The sequence below is a fragment of the Electrophorus electricus genome, chromosome 17 (genome assembly GCF_013358815.1).
Source record: "Electrophorus electricus isolate fEleEle1 chromosome 17, fEleEle1.pri, whole genome shotgun sequence".
Taxonomy (NCBI): domain Eukaryota; kingdom Metazoa; phylum Chordata; class Actinopteri; order Gymnotiformes; family Gymnotidae; genus Electrophorus; species Electrophorus electricus.
Genome location: NC_049551.1, coordinates 4,955,623 through 4,971,727, shown reverse-complemented (window position 1 = coordinate 4,971,727; position 16,105 = coordinate 4,955,623). Strand labels below are relative to the sequence as shown.

Here is a 16,105-nt window from a genome sequence, read left to right as displayed (position 1 = left end):
GAAGAATTGGGAAACGGATGAGGTGCCACTGAAAATGCAACACTCACTGTGTATCAGGGTTTTTTTTTTTTGTTTGGTTTTTTTTTTTTTTTTCTGTCATTATTAAGTTAAAAGCTTCACATTTTGGCCCACACACAACTAAACATTTGTGCAGACTTGGCTACATACAACCAAAATACCCATTTGTGTCCTTATTACATTAATTTCACCAGCAAATACTGTATTTAGTATAAGCAAGCGTCGAAGCTTTTGTAGGCTTTGCTTAGTGCAATTCTCCTGCGTCAAAATCGAAATCAACGAGGTTACATAAATGTCAAGAAGCCCGATTCCATGGTCACGTGTCGATGTCGGTCTACGTACCTTTTATTAATTGATTTTCCGTTTCTAATCTTTTAACTTTGATTCATATACTGAATCAAGAAACGGCTCACTTTTTTTTCTTTTATGCACAAGAAAGCAAAAACAAGGATTTTGTCAAATTTTCGTTAAGGCGTTTACGTCTACAAAACCAATGCACGGTTCATTTTCTGATTGGGAAATGTGGGCCTAAAGCGCTGGTTGTATGCCATTGGCCAGCCTGACTAAAATAAGAGTCCCTCACTTAGCGCTGTCTCCAGGTATGAAGGAACGTTAGCATTGATTATCAACACTAGAAAAAATCGTACATATTATGAAAATGGTAAGTAATTTGTGTCCTGTGAAATGCTAGTGTGTACATATGCAGTTATCACTATGTCTGTAAGTGCAAAAAATTAAACAAAATCATCATCATCGTTTCCTATATTATGTGCAGCACACGCAACAAATAATCAATATTAGCAGTCACCCGCACCTTTCATTTAGGATAGGCGGGACAGTTATTAATTTAAAAATGCTTAATGTACATTAAATCGCACAGTTGCACCGGGGGAAGCAAATCCAGCTATTGCTTCAGATGTTGACGGGAGTGTAAAATATTAAACTGTGCTTAAGTAAAGTCATATGGGTAGCCTATTGTAGTATATCTCAAGTCTACATATTTAAGTAACATATTTAAAAGAAGAAAGAAAACATTTTTAATAAATACATTCTTTAGCGAACTAGCAGTGTTTTTTCTATGCCAATAATGGCCAATAGTCTTGTTCCTGGATATTTCCCTTCCTGCTGCAAGGAAGAAGGAAGGCTTATCTCTGAAGGAAAGAACCATATTCTAAAGAGGCATAGCTTTTCTTGGCCCTTTTTAGTCAAAACTGACTCATCTTGTTTTAACAGCATGTTTGGACAGTTGGAAGACAGATTATCATTGGTTTGCATTTTTAATAATTAACCTTTTCAGTACAAACTAGCTAAATATTTGAAAGGCTGTGACATTTTTTTTTCTTTCTCTCATGCCAATCATTTGACTTCTCATCCACTGTAATTTGTTTTATTCTTATTAAAACACCCAGCCAAATTAATATCAGTGAGAAATTAAACTGCCATTTATGTAGTTTTATTATTTTATACAGAACAGTAATCCTAGCTACCATTCGTCACCACATCACACACCCCAAAAAGAAAAGTTTAAATTTAATACAGTGTTTGCCTTTTACTTATAATGCTTACATTTTATATTTAAATACTATGTAAAAATCGGATAGAGTTAAAGTGGAGAGATAAAATTAACTCAAATAGTTTCCTTTTACGTTTTACATTCCTGTCAGTATCTGACTATCTGAGCAATTGTCTCAGACGAACAATAGCTCGATAAGCTTCCCCTCTTTGATGCTACTGTTTGATCAATGTATTAAAACCACTCAAAATCAACAAATGCCCCGTCTACCCTGAAAGAAAGATGCAGGTGATTATGAATTTTTCTTACGCTACTTGGCACTTTTGCAGCAACTAGTTCAAGAAACGATGGGTGTTCCTCATTGACAGGTTTGATGTCAGTCCCCTATACTTGGGGATCCTGAACTTGACTGAGTTTACCAATGGTACTTTATATTTGTCCTTCTACCTCAGACGTATGTGTGCAAATCGATGACGGTAATATCAAACGTTTTTGTTTTTAAAAAAAAAAATAATTTTATGACATGACTAGGATCGGTCGAATGCGGCAGACATTTGGGTTATTTGTTTATGGCAATTACATTTTTATTAGCAGATATAGGCATATTGATAATTGCATATGAACACATTAGAGTTCCAGATATAATGACGTAAATATCTTGCAGCTTGTATATGATTTCTTCTTGCTAAGAAATGCTAGATTATATCTACACAGCACAAGTTGAAGGACTCTTATTTTGGATGGCGGGCTTTGTGGGAAAATAAGTGGACCTCGTAATTGCGTTTCACACTTAAAACAGTTCGTTTTGTAGATATAATGGAAATTCGGACGAAGTCTTGTTTCTGCTTTTTTGAGCACAAAAGGAAACAATGAATCAACAGTGCATGAATCAAAGATAAAGGTTCGTTTTTTTGTTTACCTACTTTAGGATTATTAATGGAAAACCAATTAACGAAAGGTACACGGACCTCTACGCCAGTTTTAGTACATTTAACCACGCAAAGCTTGTTTCTTTTATAACGTTAATATTAAGGGGGGAAATAAGCTTAACGTAAATATTACTTATTTATTCTTAGGTTAGAGGTAAATGTTTTGGTAGTAGCGTACTCATGACGTCATTGTTTTAGTACGTAAACCCACGTTAAAGGTTTTAGAACCGTCCTCCTTACGGATAATTATTTTTGCTTCCTATAATAAGAACATAAAAGGCATAGTCATACATTGTGATTAAAAACTCTTATCAATTTTTGTCTAATCAGGGGCGGCGCCAGAGATTTTCTTTTGCTAGTGTTATAGGGTCGACTTGACTTTTCAGCGATGGTGCTCTGTGATTGAGATTTTCCCATTCATGTGCCGGTCGCACTCGCCACAGTTGGCAACGCCCCTGGCTCATCTTACCCTACTCTCCACTACTACGTTGTGCGTATGAATTAGTTTAACATACTGAAGTCTGTGGGCATGTTTTCTGGCCACGAGAAATATAGCTCACCAACTGGCAAATGAAGCGCACCAATTTACTTTTTTCATGAAGTCATTCTTTGTGGGCTATTTTGCGTACTCGAATCAAATTGTGCCCACGTTCTGGTTCATTTTATCACATCACACAACAGGTGAACGCCGCTGGGTTATTGGATTTTTATTTATTTTTTTGTTAGGGAAATCACCAAACCTTGGGCTCTCATCCTCCAGGAGTTGGTCAACCTTACTGGTCCAACTCAAGTACCTTGGTGGTACATCCCTGACCTAGGCCATATTTTGCACTCAGATGACTGAGCCAATTTTGTTCTCATGGAATTCTGAAAACAGACCATATTTTGCCGATGATAGTTCTAAAGCTTAGGCAACCTGTAGCCATAATTGATTATTTATATACTAGAAAAAAAAATTTGGGTCACAGCTTGTAAAACACATAGACAAAAAGAAACGATACAAACTAATTTCATTTGAGGTAAACTTTAACATTTATTTTTAAATATAACAAACATATGAATTTCAAATATGCATTAGAATGACATGATTGAAAACTATGTAGTAAATTAAATATAAAAGTAGACTATTTCAAACTTAATCTGTACTCTGCACTGTCTTGAACCCATTCACAAATTCTCTTTTAACATCAGACTTTACCAGTTCCACCAGCACGTGTTCAAATATAGCCTTGGAATGATGTATATATTTTCATAGGCCCACTCACAAACATGTCAATACACTTTGTTCATTTAATAATGACTGTGTGCAACCCTTATTATTACAGGGACCAATTTGTTTATGGAAAATATGCATTTCAAGGTGATTTCCACGGTATAATCAAGGCGGACAACAAGCTTATGCAATATCCTCTTATTGCCATTTAGTGCATAATATTGTGCAAGCTCTTTTTCGAGATCACAAAAAGCTGATGGCAGAGACACAAAGGAGCTGCAGAAACCCATTCACTTAATTTATATATGAATTGTATGCTGTGCTATTTGTATTTACTTGTTTCGATCACTTTAAATGTTTAAATAATAAAAGAAATTAATGGCTTATTCAAATTATTTTTGCATAATATTTTCACTCACCTCCGACATCCAAAAATAGGACAGATTTTCACTTTTACGCTTATTTTTGTCTTTAGCTGTCTTGTTCATGGCTTGGATCCGATTGGCCAAAGCCAAGCTCAAAGTCGTAAGGCAAATTCATTGCCTCCATCCCTCTCACGCGATTGTGTTTTCTTTCTCTCATTCGTTCCCTCTGTCGTTCTCGATCTTCTGTTTCCAGGGCTACCTGATGGCTGTTGAGGTAGATGCTGTGGCGGGATGCCATTAGGCTGGCCGTGCGTGAAGGGAGGGTTGCCTCGGTGTCCGTGCCCATCTCCAGGCTGCTTTGCTGGGCTATGGGTTGAGAATGTGTCTGGGCCTGATGTGTTAAGTTCTGTTTCTGCGGGTACTTCCTCTTTTTCTTCTGCTTCTGATTGACACTTAAGTCCAGAGAGGCATATGAGATGTCTGTTAGCTCAGCCTGGGAGAAATAGACAGTGGACATGAGAATAGATAAAACATTATTATTTGCATTAATATTATACTTTAGCATTATTACAATAATTAACACTCTGGATTCATCTTTGCTATAATTATTATGCAGTTTTCTGTATATAGTTGACTATTATATATTTTATTTTAATTACTATAGTATTGCAACATGCTTTTTCATTGTTACCAATGACTTGATAGAGCTCAGAGGTCTTTATTAACTGCTGTGGTAAAAGTAGATGTGTTATCTGATAAAATAGGTAATGATTGTGGTACATAAAGTGGAGTGACAATACAATTCTATCTGACTTCTGTTTGAGAAAAATAGCTTAATGAAAAATGAGGAAAGTGATATTTTTTCCCCACTCAGAGTATGTTATTGCCTTACTATTGACAGGTTTCTCATGTAGAGAACAGAGAACACAATCTTTATTTTACAGTTTGGAGGCAAATTTTAATCTTGACTAAAGTTTTTTTCTGAACTCTCAAGCATTGCATGAAATTGTTTACAGAGATTCAGATGTCAGTAAAATATAAACTCAGATGTATTCCAATATCATATGAGCATATTTCCAGCATCTAAAACAAATAAACAACTATTTGTCTGAGTTTTAAATGTTTATTATTATTATTATTATTATTATTTTTATTATTATTATTAATAATAATAATAATAATTAATAATAATAATAATAATAATAATAATTAATAATAATAATAATAATAATAATAATAATAATAATAATAATAAATGTCAACCAAGTAAAATGTATATTACTTTTTGATACGGTTTTTATAAAGGTTGAAATAAAAACACAGGACTTAAACTTCTGGAACTTACTTTATAGTATTTAAATGTACTATTCCTACAGGTATAACTACTAGTACTACAAGTACTTTTTAAAGCTTCAAAACACTATCATTACAAAGTGTCACTCATAAACTGAATACAAACACTATGATAGATGCTTTGTGTAATTGATCAGAGACCTGATAAACAGCTCTATGTATCTACAGAGCTGTTTCACATAGAAACACAGTATTGTAACCTTTAGCTTTGATGGCCTCGTGCATGGTGTTTATAGCCTTTCTTTTTGTTGCACGGTGGTCTACGATCAATACCACAGCAATGGTGTGAAATCGAAGAGCTATGGTATTTCTGTGCATGTGGCTGCCTGCTCAAAATAGTCATGCTACATTTGTGACAACAAAGAACACTAAAAGAGTGCATAAGACCTGAATAGCTCTAATATAACAAAACTGCGGGGCACTTGGTCTCAGTGTGAAAATAAGCAAAAGAGGAAATTATTGAGCCATTTGTTTTCATGAACAACAGGAGTCTGACAGAGTGTGCACCCAAACCTATCAGTTCTATCAACGTACCAATATAGATGACAAAGTGTGAGAGCATTATGTTACAGTAGTTATGTATTTTTAATAATAAAGAATTTGCTATAAGTGTTCATGATTGTTCTACGGGATTAGTTATTAGAGCATATTATTTGAGAGTGTGTACCTTCTCATCTTGTCTCATGCATTGCTTTGTCATACGTTCATAGCAGACATCTGCAACCATCCTCAAAGGTCCTGTAGCAAAGAAAAAAGATCACCATTCTGCCCATTGTACAGGCTTTTAAATGATGGATTTTGTTAAGATATGGATTCTGAATTTTGCAATATTTGATTGTCCTTTACATATTTTACTGCATAGCATAGTTATTTGCGAACAACTTATCTGAATATGGAGTGATATATAGATTTTCTGAAAACCATTTAGTCACCACTAAATCTGGATACTATAGTAGCAAAATATTTAATAAAACGTTTTTGTTGTTATTGTTTTCATAATTTGCATGGTTGTGTTGTGGAATGCACAAGGTCACAAATGGCCGTGCAAATTTTATTTCATCCCAAGTGTCAACATGTTTCAGTTGTTGGGGGGGACTGCAAAAAGAATAGCAATTATAAGAAGCTACTTGTATATGTCAAACCAAATTCACCTGCTCCATCTACATGGATGTTCCCATAAATAGGATTGTCTTGATTTAACTCTTCTTCCTCATTCTCATACCTGTGGAACAGTTGAGAATTATTCCGCATTTTATATTATGTATGGTTGTATATTTTATTCTTCTTTTAACTTCAGCATGAGTCATGAGGCATGTTTCACATCAACACCAAGATTATAAGATATATATAAGATATATATCTTTTATATATATATATATATATATATATATATATATATATATATAATATATATATATATATATATATATATTATATATATAAGATTATATATATCTTTTTTATATATATATATATATATATATATATATATATATATATATATATATATATATATATATATATATATATATAAAATGTTACATGGATAACCCCACCTGTCACTTAGACAGAAATCTTGGAAAACTGGCTCTTCCACAGCTGTAAAGAAAGAAAGATAAATAACATTTATAAGGATTCATCTAATTTGGTCTGTAAACTTTATATAATAATTGACGTTGATTTAATTTAAGAATGAGCTCAATTAAACAGATTAAAATTAGTTTCCAGACTGCTGTGTGTTATCAAATTCGTCTCCATTACACTATTCATAGGCCTATTAAAAAGTCCAGGTTCTAAGAAACATCACAGTATAACAGACATTGTTACACCCTGGAGAAAACCTGTGTTCAATGTATTTGTCTTTGACATAACAATGCTGCAATGCTTTCTGGGAAATTTAATCATGATTACTGCTTTGAGGAAAAAACAAAAACAAACCTGACATTTAAAATACCTTTGTTTTGTCTCTCTCTTCTTCTCAGCAAATACAGAAGGATATTTAAACACATAGATATAAGCAATGCTAGCGATGTCAGTGACAATCCTATGAATGGGCCGTGGCAATCTAGAGATAAAGCAAAAATTCGATTTCTCATGTTACAAAAAGTAAATTCCACCCACTTCATTAACTTAAATAAGTACCAATGTCAACTAAAAATATCGGAAATATGCCAGGGGGATGGACACCTTTACTAATGTTTTAATGAGCCATGCTTTCTCATTCAGACGGTTTTCACTTATAAAACTGATTTTCACTTATATGTATAAATTGTATCTTTCTTCCAAATTATTTTTCTTTCATAAAAAAATAAAACAATGAAAAACCCTCTGGAATGTGCCCCTGCAATGCAACTAGCATTACCACTGATATGTTGTGATACTGTAGTTCCGTCCATATTAGAAATGAGTTGATTTATGATTTTGTCTCAGGCTAAAAGAAATTACCACCTATCCATTTTTTTCAAAAAAAGAATCATTTACTTACGTTCTACCATTGCTGATGGTCTGCTGCTAACCTGGCCGTTTGTGAGGAAGCTTTAGTTGTGTCTGTGTGCATTCTCCATGGGGTGCACCATATCTGCATCTATTTTTACTGTCTTGTATCTTTTTCAGTTACAAACAGGAAATGTGGCAAATACTTAATCCACTGCAAGTGTTCACATCACCTTAACGCAGAGAACAGTGAACGTCACTTAGTGTGATGAGCCACAATACGTTTAGAATCTATACATTTAGAATCTATAGCTTTCTTCATTTACTGCAAAATAAATATACCCTGGCTTTCTCATTTTTAAGACCTTAATTTTCCTGATGGGGTATCCAGATATATGTTTTACATTTTCTTTGCTCAGTTTATTTAATTTAAAGCCTGAAACTAAGAAACTACAATCTCAATTGACAAAAAAAACCCATTTAAGTAGATTTATGCTTAATGGGCTTTTTACACTGATAGCTGTTTTTTTTTCTTTTTTATCTGCAAGATTCACAAATCACATTAAAAAAAGAAAGACACTATAGGAAATAGCTGTAGACTGAAAAACACTATATACGTGGACCTGTGCTCTGTGGTAATTAGGTTTGGTTTAATCAAATTTGCAAAGGTCTCCCACAGCTGTCCACAATGTACAACATAACTCATAAGGTTACCGAGTGCAAGCCTTGTTACATGAGGTGAAGACTCTCTAGCCTAATAGTCTACATTTCCATATCCAGCTCTCATATAAGTGCATTCCATATAACAGCTCTATCAGCCCAACAGAGAATTCCGATCATGCAAAGTTACATTTTCATATGGAGTATCCAGGCTGTTGGATGTTAAATGTTTGCAGAGTGTATGTACTGTCTGGAGTTTTTTGAGTATATTTTTTTTCTTTGTTTCTTACTTTTTTTTCCATTTCCGACCACAAGGGTTAGGGCAGGAAACGTCCTTCTTGTTAAACTTCTGTCTCCTCTTTTAGTTCTGAGCCACAAGGTACAAGTTCTCACATTTTCTAACAATACAGGCTAGTAGAGATGCACGCACACTAACTTTCACTCACACACACTCACTCTCGCTATTTCAAACGCAGCCGCTTACATGCGCTTCATTATGTATTTATTCCTACACCTAAAGCTAACCCTAACTGCAACCTGAGTAACCAAATGGCACTGAGTTGGTTCTTTTAGTCTTTTCGTCATGCATAGAGAATATTCTCTGTCATCCAAACTTCCACTGGCTGTCCAGACAACTGAGTCCCTCGCAGTCCTCAAACACAAACTGAAGTGGAATATTTCAGTGACCACTGATCCTGCACCTATGTTGAAAAACTCAAACTCTGGTACTTATTGTTTGGTGTTGTTTGTTATTGTACTTATCATTGCCTGATATAGCGCTTATGCTTATTTTGCACTTCTTCTATCACCACTGATTAATATATTTCAGCAGTATCTTGAACTCTAACCTACTGTAATGACTAGGATACAATCTATGATTAGAGGACAAAGCACTTTTGTAAGTTGCTCTGGATACGATCGTCTGCTAAATGCCAAAAATGTAAATGTTTTAGTGTTTTAAATGATTTGTGTAAAAACAGTCCTCAAGGTAAATGACCATGCATTGTCAATAGCATTGTCCGTGTTCGTGCTTCTCACTAAATCTCCATTATTGTCATCAGGATCATTGAAACACTTGGCCTGATCAACATGAGTTTCAGTACTGGTCAGCTTCAGTACTTGTCAGTGAAAATGCTAGTATTCAGTACTGGGAAATGTCAGATCAGAAGGATAGGAAAGTGTTTTGTATCATTCTTTGATGGTTAAGTACAGGGACCTGAATAATGTGCAGCTGACCTGTTGTGTGAAGAAAGGAAACCTGTATCTGTGGGTCACTAGGTTTGGTGTGGTTTACATGGTTGGTTTTTTTTTAGACAATGACTTTCTGAGGTGAGGCCTGAGGTTTTAATGTTGACATCTGTGACAGATCCTGGCCGTGCAAGGACACTTCAAGTTCTCCATTTGTGTGACGGGCACACCCATTACATACACATTGTTACATGTGTTTCTCACATTTTGGTTGGGTTCTGATTTCTTCCTGAAACTCAGTTAATTTGATTTCTCTCAAACTTTCTGAATTCTTCCTGAAAGATTTCTCAAATCACCCTGCATTGTCCAGGTTTTTGCCATATTACTTTCAAGATTACCAGATGCTGTACATGGTTACCAGATGCTGTAAGATATGGCTGTTTTAGTCCAGCTTAAGTATATGTTATCACACTTTACAATATAAGTGGCAAGATCTGTGCCCATTATCTCTAACCTAACTTTAATATGATGGGCTACTCTGGTTACTCAGTCAGCATGTTGGTGAAGTGCCTCCAATTTTTTTTTTGCCCTATAACTGTGACTAAGTGGTAAAGGTAATAAATCTTCAGAACATCTCCAGTTCTGGCTTCTCTCGAACACTGGAACATATCTGCAATATGTAACAGCTTTCTGGTTTGCGCAGTGTACTGTAAGCACACACTTATTGCAGTGTGCATTTATATTGTGAAGTTGCTGGTTTTGCTGTATGAAATCTTTCTAAAAACTCATGTCTGCTGTTTATCAAATTACTACATAGTACAATGCCTACAATGTTTTTCTTTCACTCTGCTGAGGTAAAAGCGCCTTTCTCCTAATTTTTCTTCTAAAGACAATATATTTCCTTGTTGTTTACTCATTGACTTTTCATACATAAACCCAGACAGAGTGTGGGAGTGCCCAGCTGTCAGAAAAGGAAATGGTATTAATAGAAATATAATAATTAAAAAGCATTTAATAAAACAACAAAATGACATCAAAATTATATATATATATATATATATATATATATATATATATATATATATATATATATATATATATATATATATATATATATATATATAGTCAAAATGTACAGGATATCAAAGCAATTTTTATCAAAGAGATATGTACACATGGAAAAAAAAAATCACACCAGAGTAGGAAGGCTCTGTTTTGATGCATGGAGCCATCACACTAATATATCAGTCATACGTAGGTTATGATCTCTTACTGACGTATATTTCACTGGTGGTGGAGGAGGCTTGAATGGGGGTGGCTTATCCATTCTGAGAGAGAGAGAGAAATGCAGAAAGAGTTTAACAGACCGAGAGAAGGCAGACGAAGCGCGGTGGCTTTGATGTGTGTTTCACCTTTTTTGGATGATGTATCTCCTGTACAGAAACCCGATCAGTACCAACAAAAGAAAGAGAGGTATAAGAATATAAACCTCATGTGTCTGCTTCAGTTCTGTAACAAACACACATGACAGGTTAGTAAGGAGCTAAAAGGTCTAATGGGAAAATAATAATAATAAAATTATAACTATATATTCGTTCATATTGACAAAACGTTTCTGTTACCACTTAAGGCCCTGGGTGCCAAAGCAGAAACAGAAACTTTATCTAACAAAACCCAAACTACATAAAAACGTAACGTTAAATCACAATGGTAAATAGGATCGACTAATTGCATCCACCTACTTTTGGTGCCTTCCGATGTGAAAATAATCTTGCTCACGGAAGCGGATGTGACTGTACTGGTGTTAAAGTGTGCACTGCGGGGAGACACTGGGCTGGATGTAGCGTTCTGCCATTTACAGCATCCCTCTCTTGAAACGTCTGCAGAGGTTGTGGCTGTGTTTGTCAAATCCGAGCCCAGTGTTGTGACGTGTGCCTGTAGCGTGGTGATGTTTCCAGCAGGGGGAGAAGTGGTCTTGATAGAAGCGCCTTTCATCGTGGAGGTGCTGTAGGAAGGGCTGCTGACGTGACCTGACTGTGATGTCATGATCGTAGTTCCTGCTGTTGTCAAAGTTGTGCGACTGGTCTGTGATGTTTCCATGTGCGCTTTGGTTTGATGGACAGACAAACCACATTGTATGTGAACATTTAAGGAGTTTTAAACATATGATAAAGTTAGACACTCAAGCTAACTAAGATTTATTTACAGATTGAGAGTATATCTCTAAAACACATCAATTGTTCCATTTGTAGTGAACACATGGTGCAGGGAGTGATTCGAGTATTGATGTTTTGTCACAGGCCATGTGCAAAACTGAAATTGTGCACCTATCTATCCCTGTCAATTAGGAGGCTTCAAAGAGATGAGCAGTATTCAGCCGAGATGTGTCACAGCTCAGATAGGGACACCGAGTGCAGGAAATATATGGTTGGTAAACACTGCTGTCAGCATGGCATGATAGCATGCATGGATGTTAAGGACCTTGAACACAGCAGACCGCCCATGAGATGAATGTCAAGCCTCTGTTTTTTTGTTTGTTTTTTTGTTTGTTTGTTTTTTAAGTTATGCAAATATGAATATCAACCAATATATGAATAATAAGTGATGGAGCTTAATTTGATTGGATGCTCCTTTCCACCTAACAGCTCATTCACACTTTGCTTACTCACCTGTGTGAGTCCTGTTGAGCACAGTGACAGTAAAATTCCTCTGCCTGTAGAGGCGACTATGGTTTTCTGCATTAACGGTCAGAGTGTATATCCCTGAGCAGCTAATGTTTACTGACCACAGTCTTAGAGTGACATCAGAGGACACTATCAAATTACCCTGTAAGGAAAAAAAACCCCAATATACATTAAGAAGGATTTTTAGATAACAAACAAAACTGTTTATATAATTTTTGCAACAGTAAGTCTTTAGCATAGTTACAGTCACAGCAATTGGCAGATACTCTTACACAGAGTGGGTTACATTGTAATTAATATGGCAGCACACGGGCTCCCTTGGAAATTGAACCCACAACCTTGGTGTTGCTTAATTACCTTCTTCCAGACGTATTGTAGGGACTTGGAGGACATTGCCTCACAAGTTATTATCAGATTTGTCCCAGTCTCAACCTGTATCTGGCTGCTGGAATTGCACTCAATGCTGTCAAGGACTGTTTGTAAGAAGAAGAAGAAAAAAAAAGATTTATTTATTTGTGTGATTTTCCCAAATTAAAAGGCATAAAGACTCATGTTTTGTTACTTTCACTCCCTTGGCACCTGACCTCGATTGACTATGACTGTGAAGCATGTACAGGCAAACGTTACTGATGGAGACTCTGTGTGGGTGTAGGACACTCACAGTCCACGGTCAGTTGCTTGGATGACCGCAGGCCTTGTAAGTGTGGATTTGATGAGTTCCAGAGGGGCTGACACATTAGGTCATCGCTGTGACGAGTAATGTTTTGTATTGTGAAATCTCCATTCTGGCTTTTCAGTGACAAATTACTCTGCAGTGAGGGAAGGGAACCAAAGGGTATGCTGGAATGATCTCATGGTTGAGGTCACACAGATGATGGCGGCCCGGTAAAGAAGCTCATAGTGCATGACCTCACTGCTGCCGTTCCCTTCGCTCACCTGCGAGTGCCATAACGTGTAACTGTCGGCTGGGGGATTGCTACCACATGTTATGTTCACCATGTCCCCCTCTATCAGAATACCAGTTGATGGCATGACCTCCATGAAGACCTTTGGATCTGGGAGGCAAGTAAACGTTCAGGTGAAGACATCGACTTCAGCATCAGCAACTTTATTTTCTCCCCTTCTTTGCTTTTTTTTGTCCAAAGTATGAAAACATAAAACATTTTAAAAAATTCAACGCATCGTGACTTACCCATGACTTGAACGGATATTATTCTTTTGATGGAGCCATTGGGAAAGGTGGTGATATCGCAGACATAGTCTCCAGTATCATTCTTCTTAACATTATTCAGAATCAAGACGGAACCTTGTAGTTTAGCTGTGTCTGTCCTGTTTATTAGCCGCAATGTGACATTTGCGTCATAGTGAATTGGGTAGGCAGGATTAAACACCACCAGTTTTTGGTTTGCTCTACTCCATTCCAGCTGGTTGATGTTTATTTCATGCTCCTCTGATGTGATGCAGCGCAGTGTGAGGTTCTGTCCCACTGCCGCTTTCAATATCTTCTCATGTTCTTTGAAGACATTCTGGGTTCCTGTTTATTCATTAAAAAAAAAAAATACTAATCAGGGTTTTTCTCTCATGTTTCTACACACATCTCAACATTTTTCAAATGTTTAAAATGTATTTCACACCTGAAATAAATACAGTATCTAACAAGTTTATAGGCAATGTATAATTTATAATAGAGCACTGTACTAAACTATGCGAATATTAAACTAATTTATCCTCCTTGTTAATGTCTAATGAGAACCATTATGTGTTTGAAAAAAAATACATATAAGAATGTAATCCAAAATACTAATGACATACTTTATAGAGAAGTAATAGAACTCTCTGAAGGACAAAAGTCTCGTAAATGTTATTAAGCCACTGGCCACTTTAAACCATTGACCATTGATTGATTTTTTAATCAATCAATAAAGAAGCGAAAGTTGTAAATGTAGTTATTGAAACTTTGGGGGAAATAAGCATAAAGTTTTGCTTACCTTGCTTACCTTGAATGATGCATATAAAAAAGAGAAGCTTGGTAGTTATCGCAGTCATGATGGAAGACATATCTGTACGCACACCAGTTACTTTGGCAGGAAGAACTGAAAATGACTAGCACAGGAAGTGGGCTCTACTGCTGAAACAGAAACAAGAATGTCTTCACAAATCTTGCTTCTCTCACAGATTATACCTCATATTAAGACTGACATCTGCATATATAATACAATTAAAAAATTTTTTTGTTTTTGTTTAAATCAATGTCAAGTACTGCATAAAATACTCAAATTTAGAAGGTAAAAAATTTTTTTTTTCCAATCAGCCTTTGCCTTTTAGTTGTATTACTGAGATGTCCTGTGGTCTTTATGTAGAATTCTGTGGTTTTTTTTATAGTAAATTTTCTCTCTAAGTGTTTTTAGCAGGAATTTAGATGTTTTAAATCAGATGCTGTTCTGAGGCACTGCTCAGGATCACACACTAGTATGACCTACTGCTAACTTCCTTCTGTGGTACTCTGCGTGCAAGAAAATGAAACCACATAGGCAAGCAGACACAAGCACAATCTAAACACACACACACACACACACACACACACACACACACACACACACACACACACACACACACACACACACACACACACACACACACACACACACACATAAATAAATCTATTTGGTTATTGGAGCACTATTTATGTCCATTGACTGACTATTCTTTTATTGGGACTGTAATAAATGTTTTAAACCCCTACAGGCAATAACAATCTGGTTTCATGCGTTATATGTACCTCTGACCACTTTTTTGCACGGCCAGAAATATTTACCGTCGAGTACACTTTGACACAGTTTTGAGAAACAAAAGTCTGGCTAGAGGTACATATAATCCATGGGACCAGGTTGGGTGCAAAAATATTTTAGTTAGGAATATAAAATAAGCAATATTAAATTCTATACACTTTAGGACACTGTCCCAGCTGACTGTGGATCAGCTGCTGAGAGGTTTAGTGTGGCAAAGACTAACTGTTTAGAACTCCTGATGAGACTGAAGCTGATAGATGCTTCTTAAGAGTAGCATCACAGCGAACTTTGAACAGGGCTCTTTGCAGCTCTGAGGATTCATGATGAGCTTCCTTCTGAATGAAAGTGGCTCGACATGGTGCCTTAATTGTATTTGCTTGTGCCATTCCAATGCTGTGTGGCCTATGCACGCCTGAAGCACCTACAGTCCTTATATGTAATCTAGGAGAAGTTCAGTTTCCTCTGATGTCTTATCAGTTGCCTGTGAGCTGCTCTAATTTACTTAAACATCTTAAATATAAATTACACAAATAAATATCAAGGAAATCAGAGGACTGTGTAATCTCATTCCCCACATCACTGGTGTAGACTGAGTTTACATTTTGCTTTGTGGTAAAATAAGTTTAGAATCAGGTAATATCCAAAACAAAGCAAACAACAACAACAACAAAATGCATATAGTCCTGTTTGATACGATTTCATTTAGCATAATTTTTTTTTTTTTTTGCTTTTCAGAGTTGACCTAGGCTTAAATTTGCTCTTTGGTGTGCTTGGGGCAAATTGGTATGTATGAGGTGGTCAGCTCAAGGGCCCAGCTTCTGTAGCAGGGTATTGTCTGTGTCACGTTTGTCCCTCACTGGTGTCATGTTTCCCACAGCTACCCTACCATGTTTTGTTTACTTCCTGGTTTTGGTTTCCACGTGGTTTCTTGTTTTGGTTTCTCTTGGTCCCACTCCCTAA

At 36.0% G+C, this 16,105-nt stretch overlaps 2 protein-coding genes across 4 annotated transcripts; both read right to left on the bottom strand.

The window, feature by feature from the left end:
* Positions 1-3,487: 3,487 nt before the first annotated feature.
* LOC113581685 lies at positions 3,488-7,994 on the bottom strand. 2 transcript variants are annotated; one of them, XM_027017000.2, is made up of 6 exons: positions 7,877-7,994; positions 7,346-7,456; positions 6,948-6,990; positions 6,543-6,613; positions 6,059-6,129; positions 3,491-4,531 (listed from the first exon to the last, which is right to left on the bottom strand). In XM_027017000.2, the coding sequence occupies exons 1-6, from the start codon at positions 7,884-7,886 to the stop codon at positions 4,145-4,147; spliced, it is 693 nt and encodes a 230-aa protein (XP_026872801.1). In that variant the 5' UTR covers positions 7,887-7,994; the 3' UTR covers positions 3,491-4,144. The 2 variants fall into 2 exon arrangements, with proteins under 2 accessions (XP_026872802.1, XP_026872801.1); XM_027017001.2 differs by lacking the exon at positions 7,346-7,456 and having other exon boundaries at positions 3,488-4,531.
* Positions 7,995-10,804: 2,810 nt separating this feature from the next.
* si:ch1073-15f19.2 (serine/threonine-rich protein adg2) lies at positions 10,805-14,527 on the bottom strand. 2 transcript variants are annotated; one of them, XM_035535720.1, is made up of 9 exons: positions 14,354-14,527; positions 13,549-13,890; positions 13,293-13,411; positions 13,018-13,165; positions 12,714-12,829; positions 12,342-12,498; positions 11,415-11,777; positions 11,085-11,181; positions 10,805-11,000 (listed from the first exon to the last, which is right to left on the bottom strand). In XM_035535720.1, exons 1-9 carry the CDS (start codon positions 14,412-14,414, stop codon positions 10,904-10,906), a joined length of 1,500 nt encoding a protein of 499 aa, XP_035391613.1. In that variant the 5' UTR covers positions 14,415-14,527; the 3' UTR covers positions 10,805-10,903. The 2 variants fall into 2 exon arrangements, with proteins under 2 accessions (XP_035391613.1, XP_035391612.1); XM_035535719.1 differs by having other exon boundaries at positions 14,345-14,526.
* Positions 14,528-16,105: the final 1,578 nt, after the last annotated feature.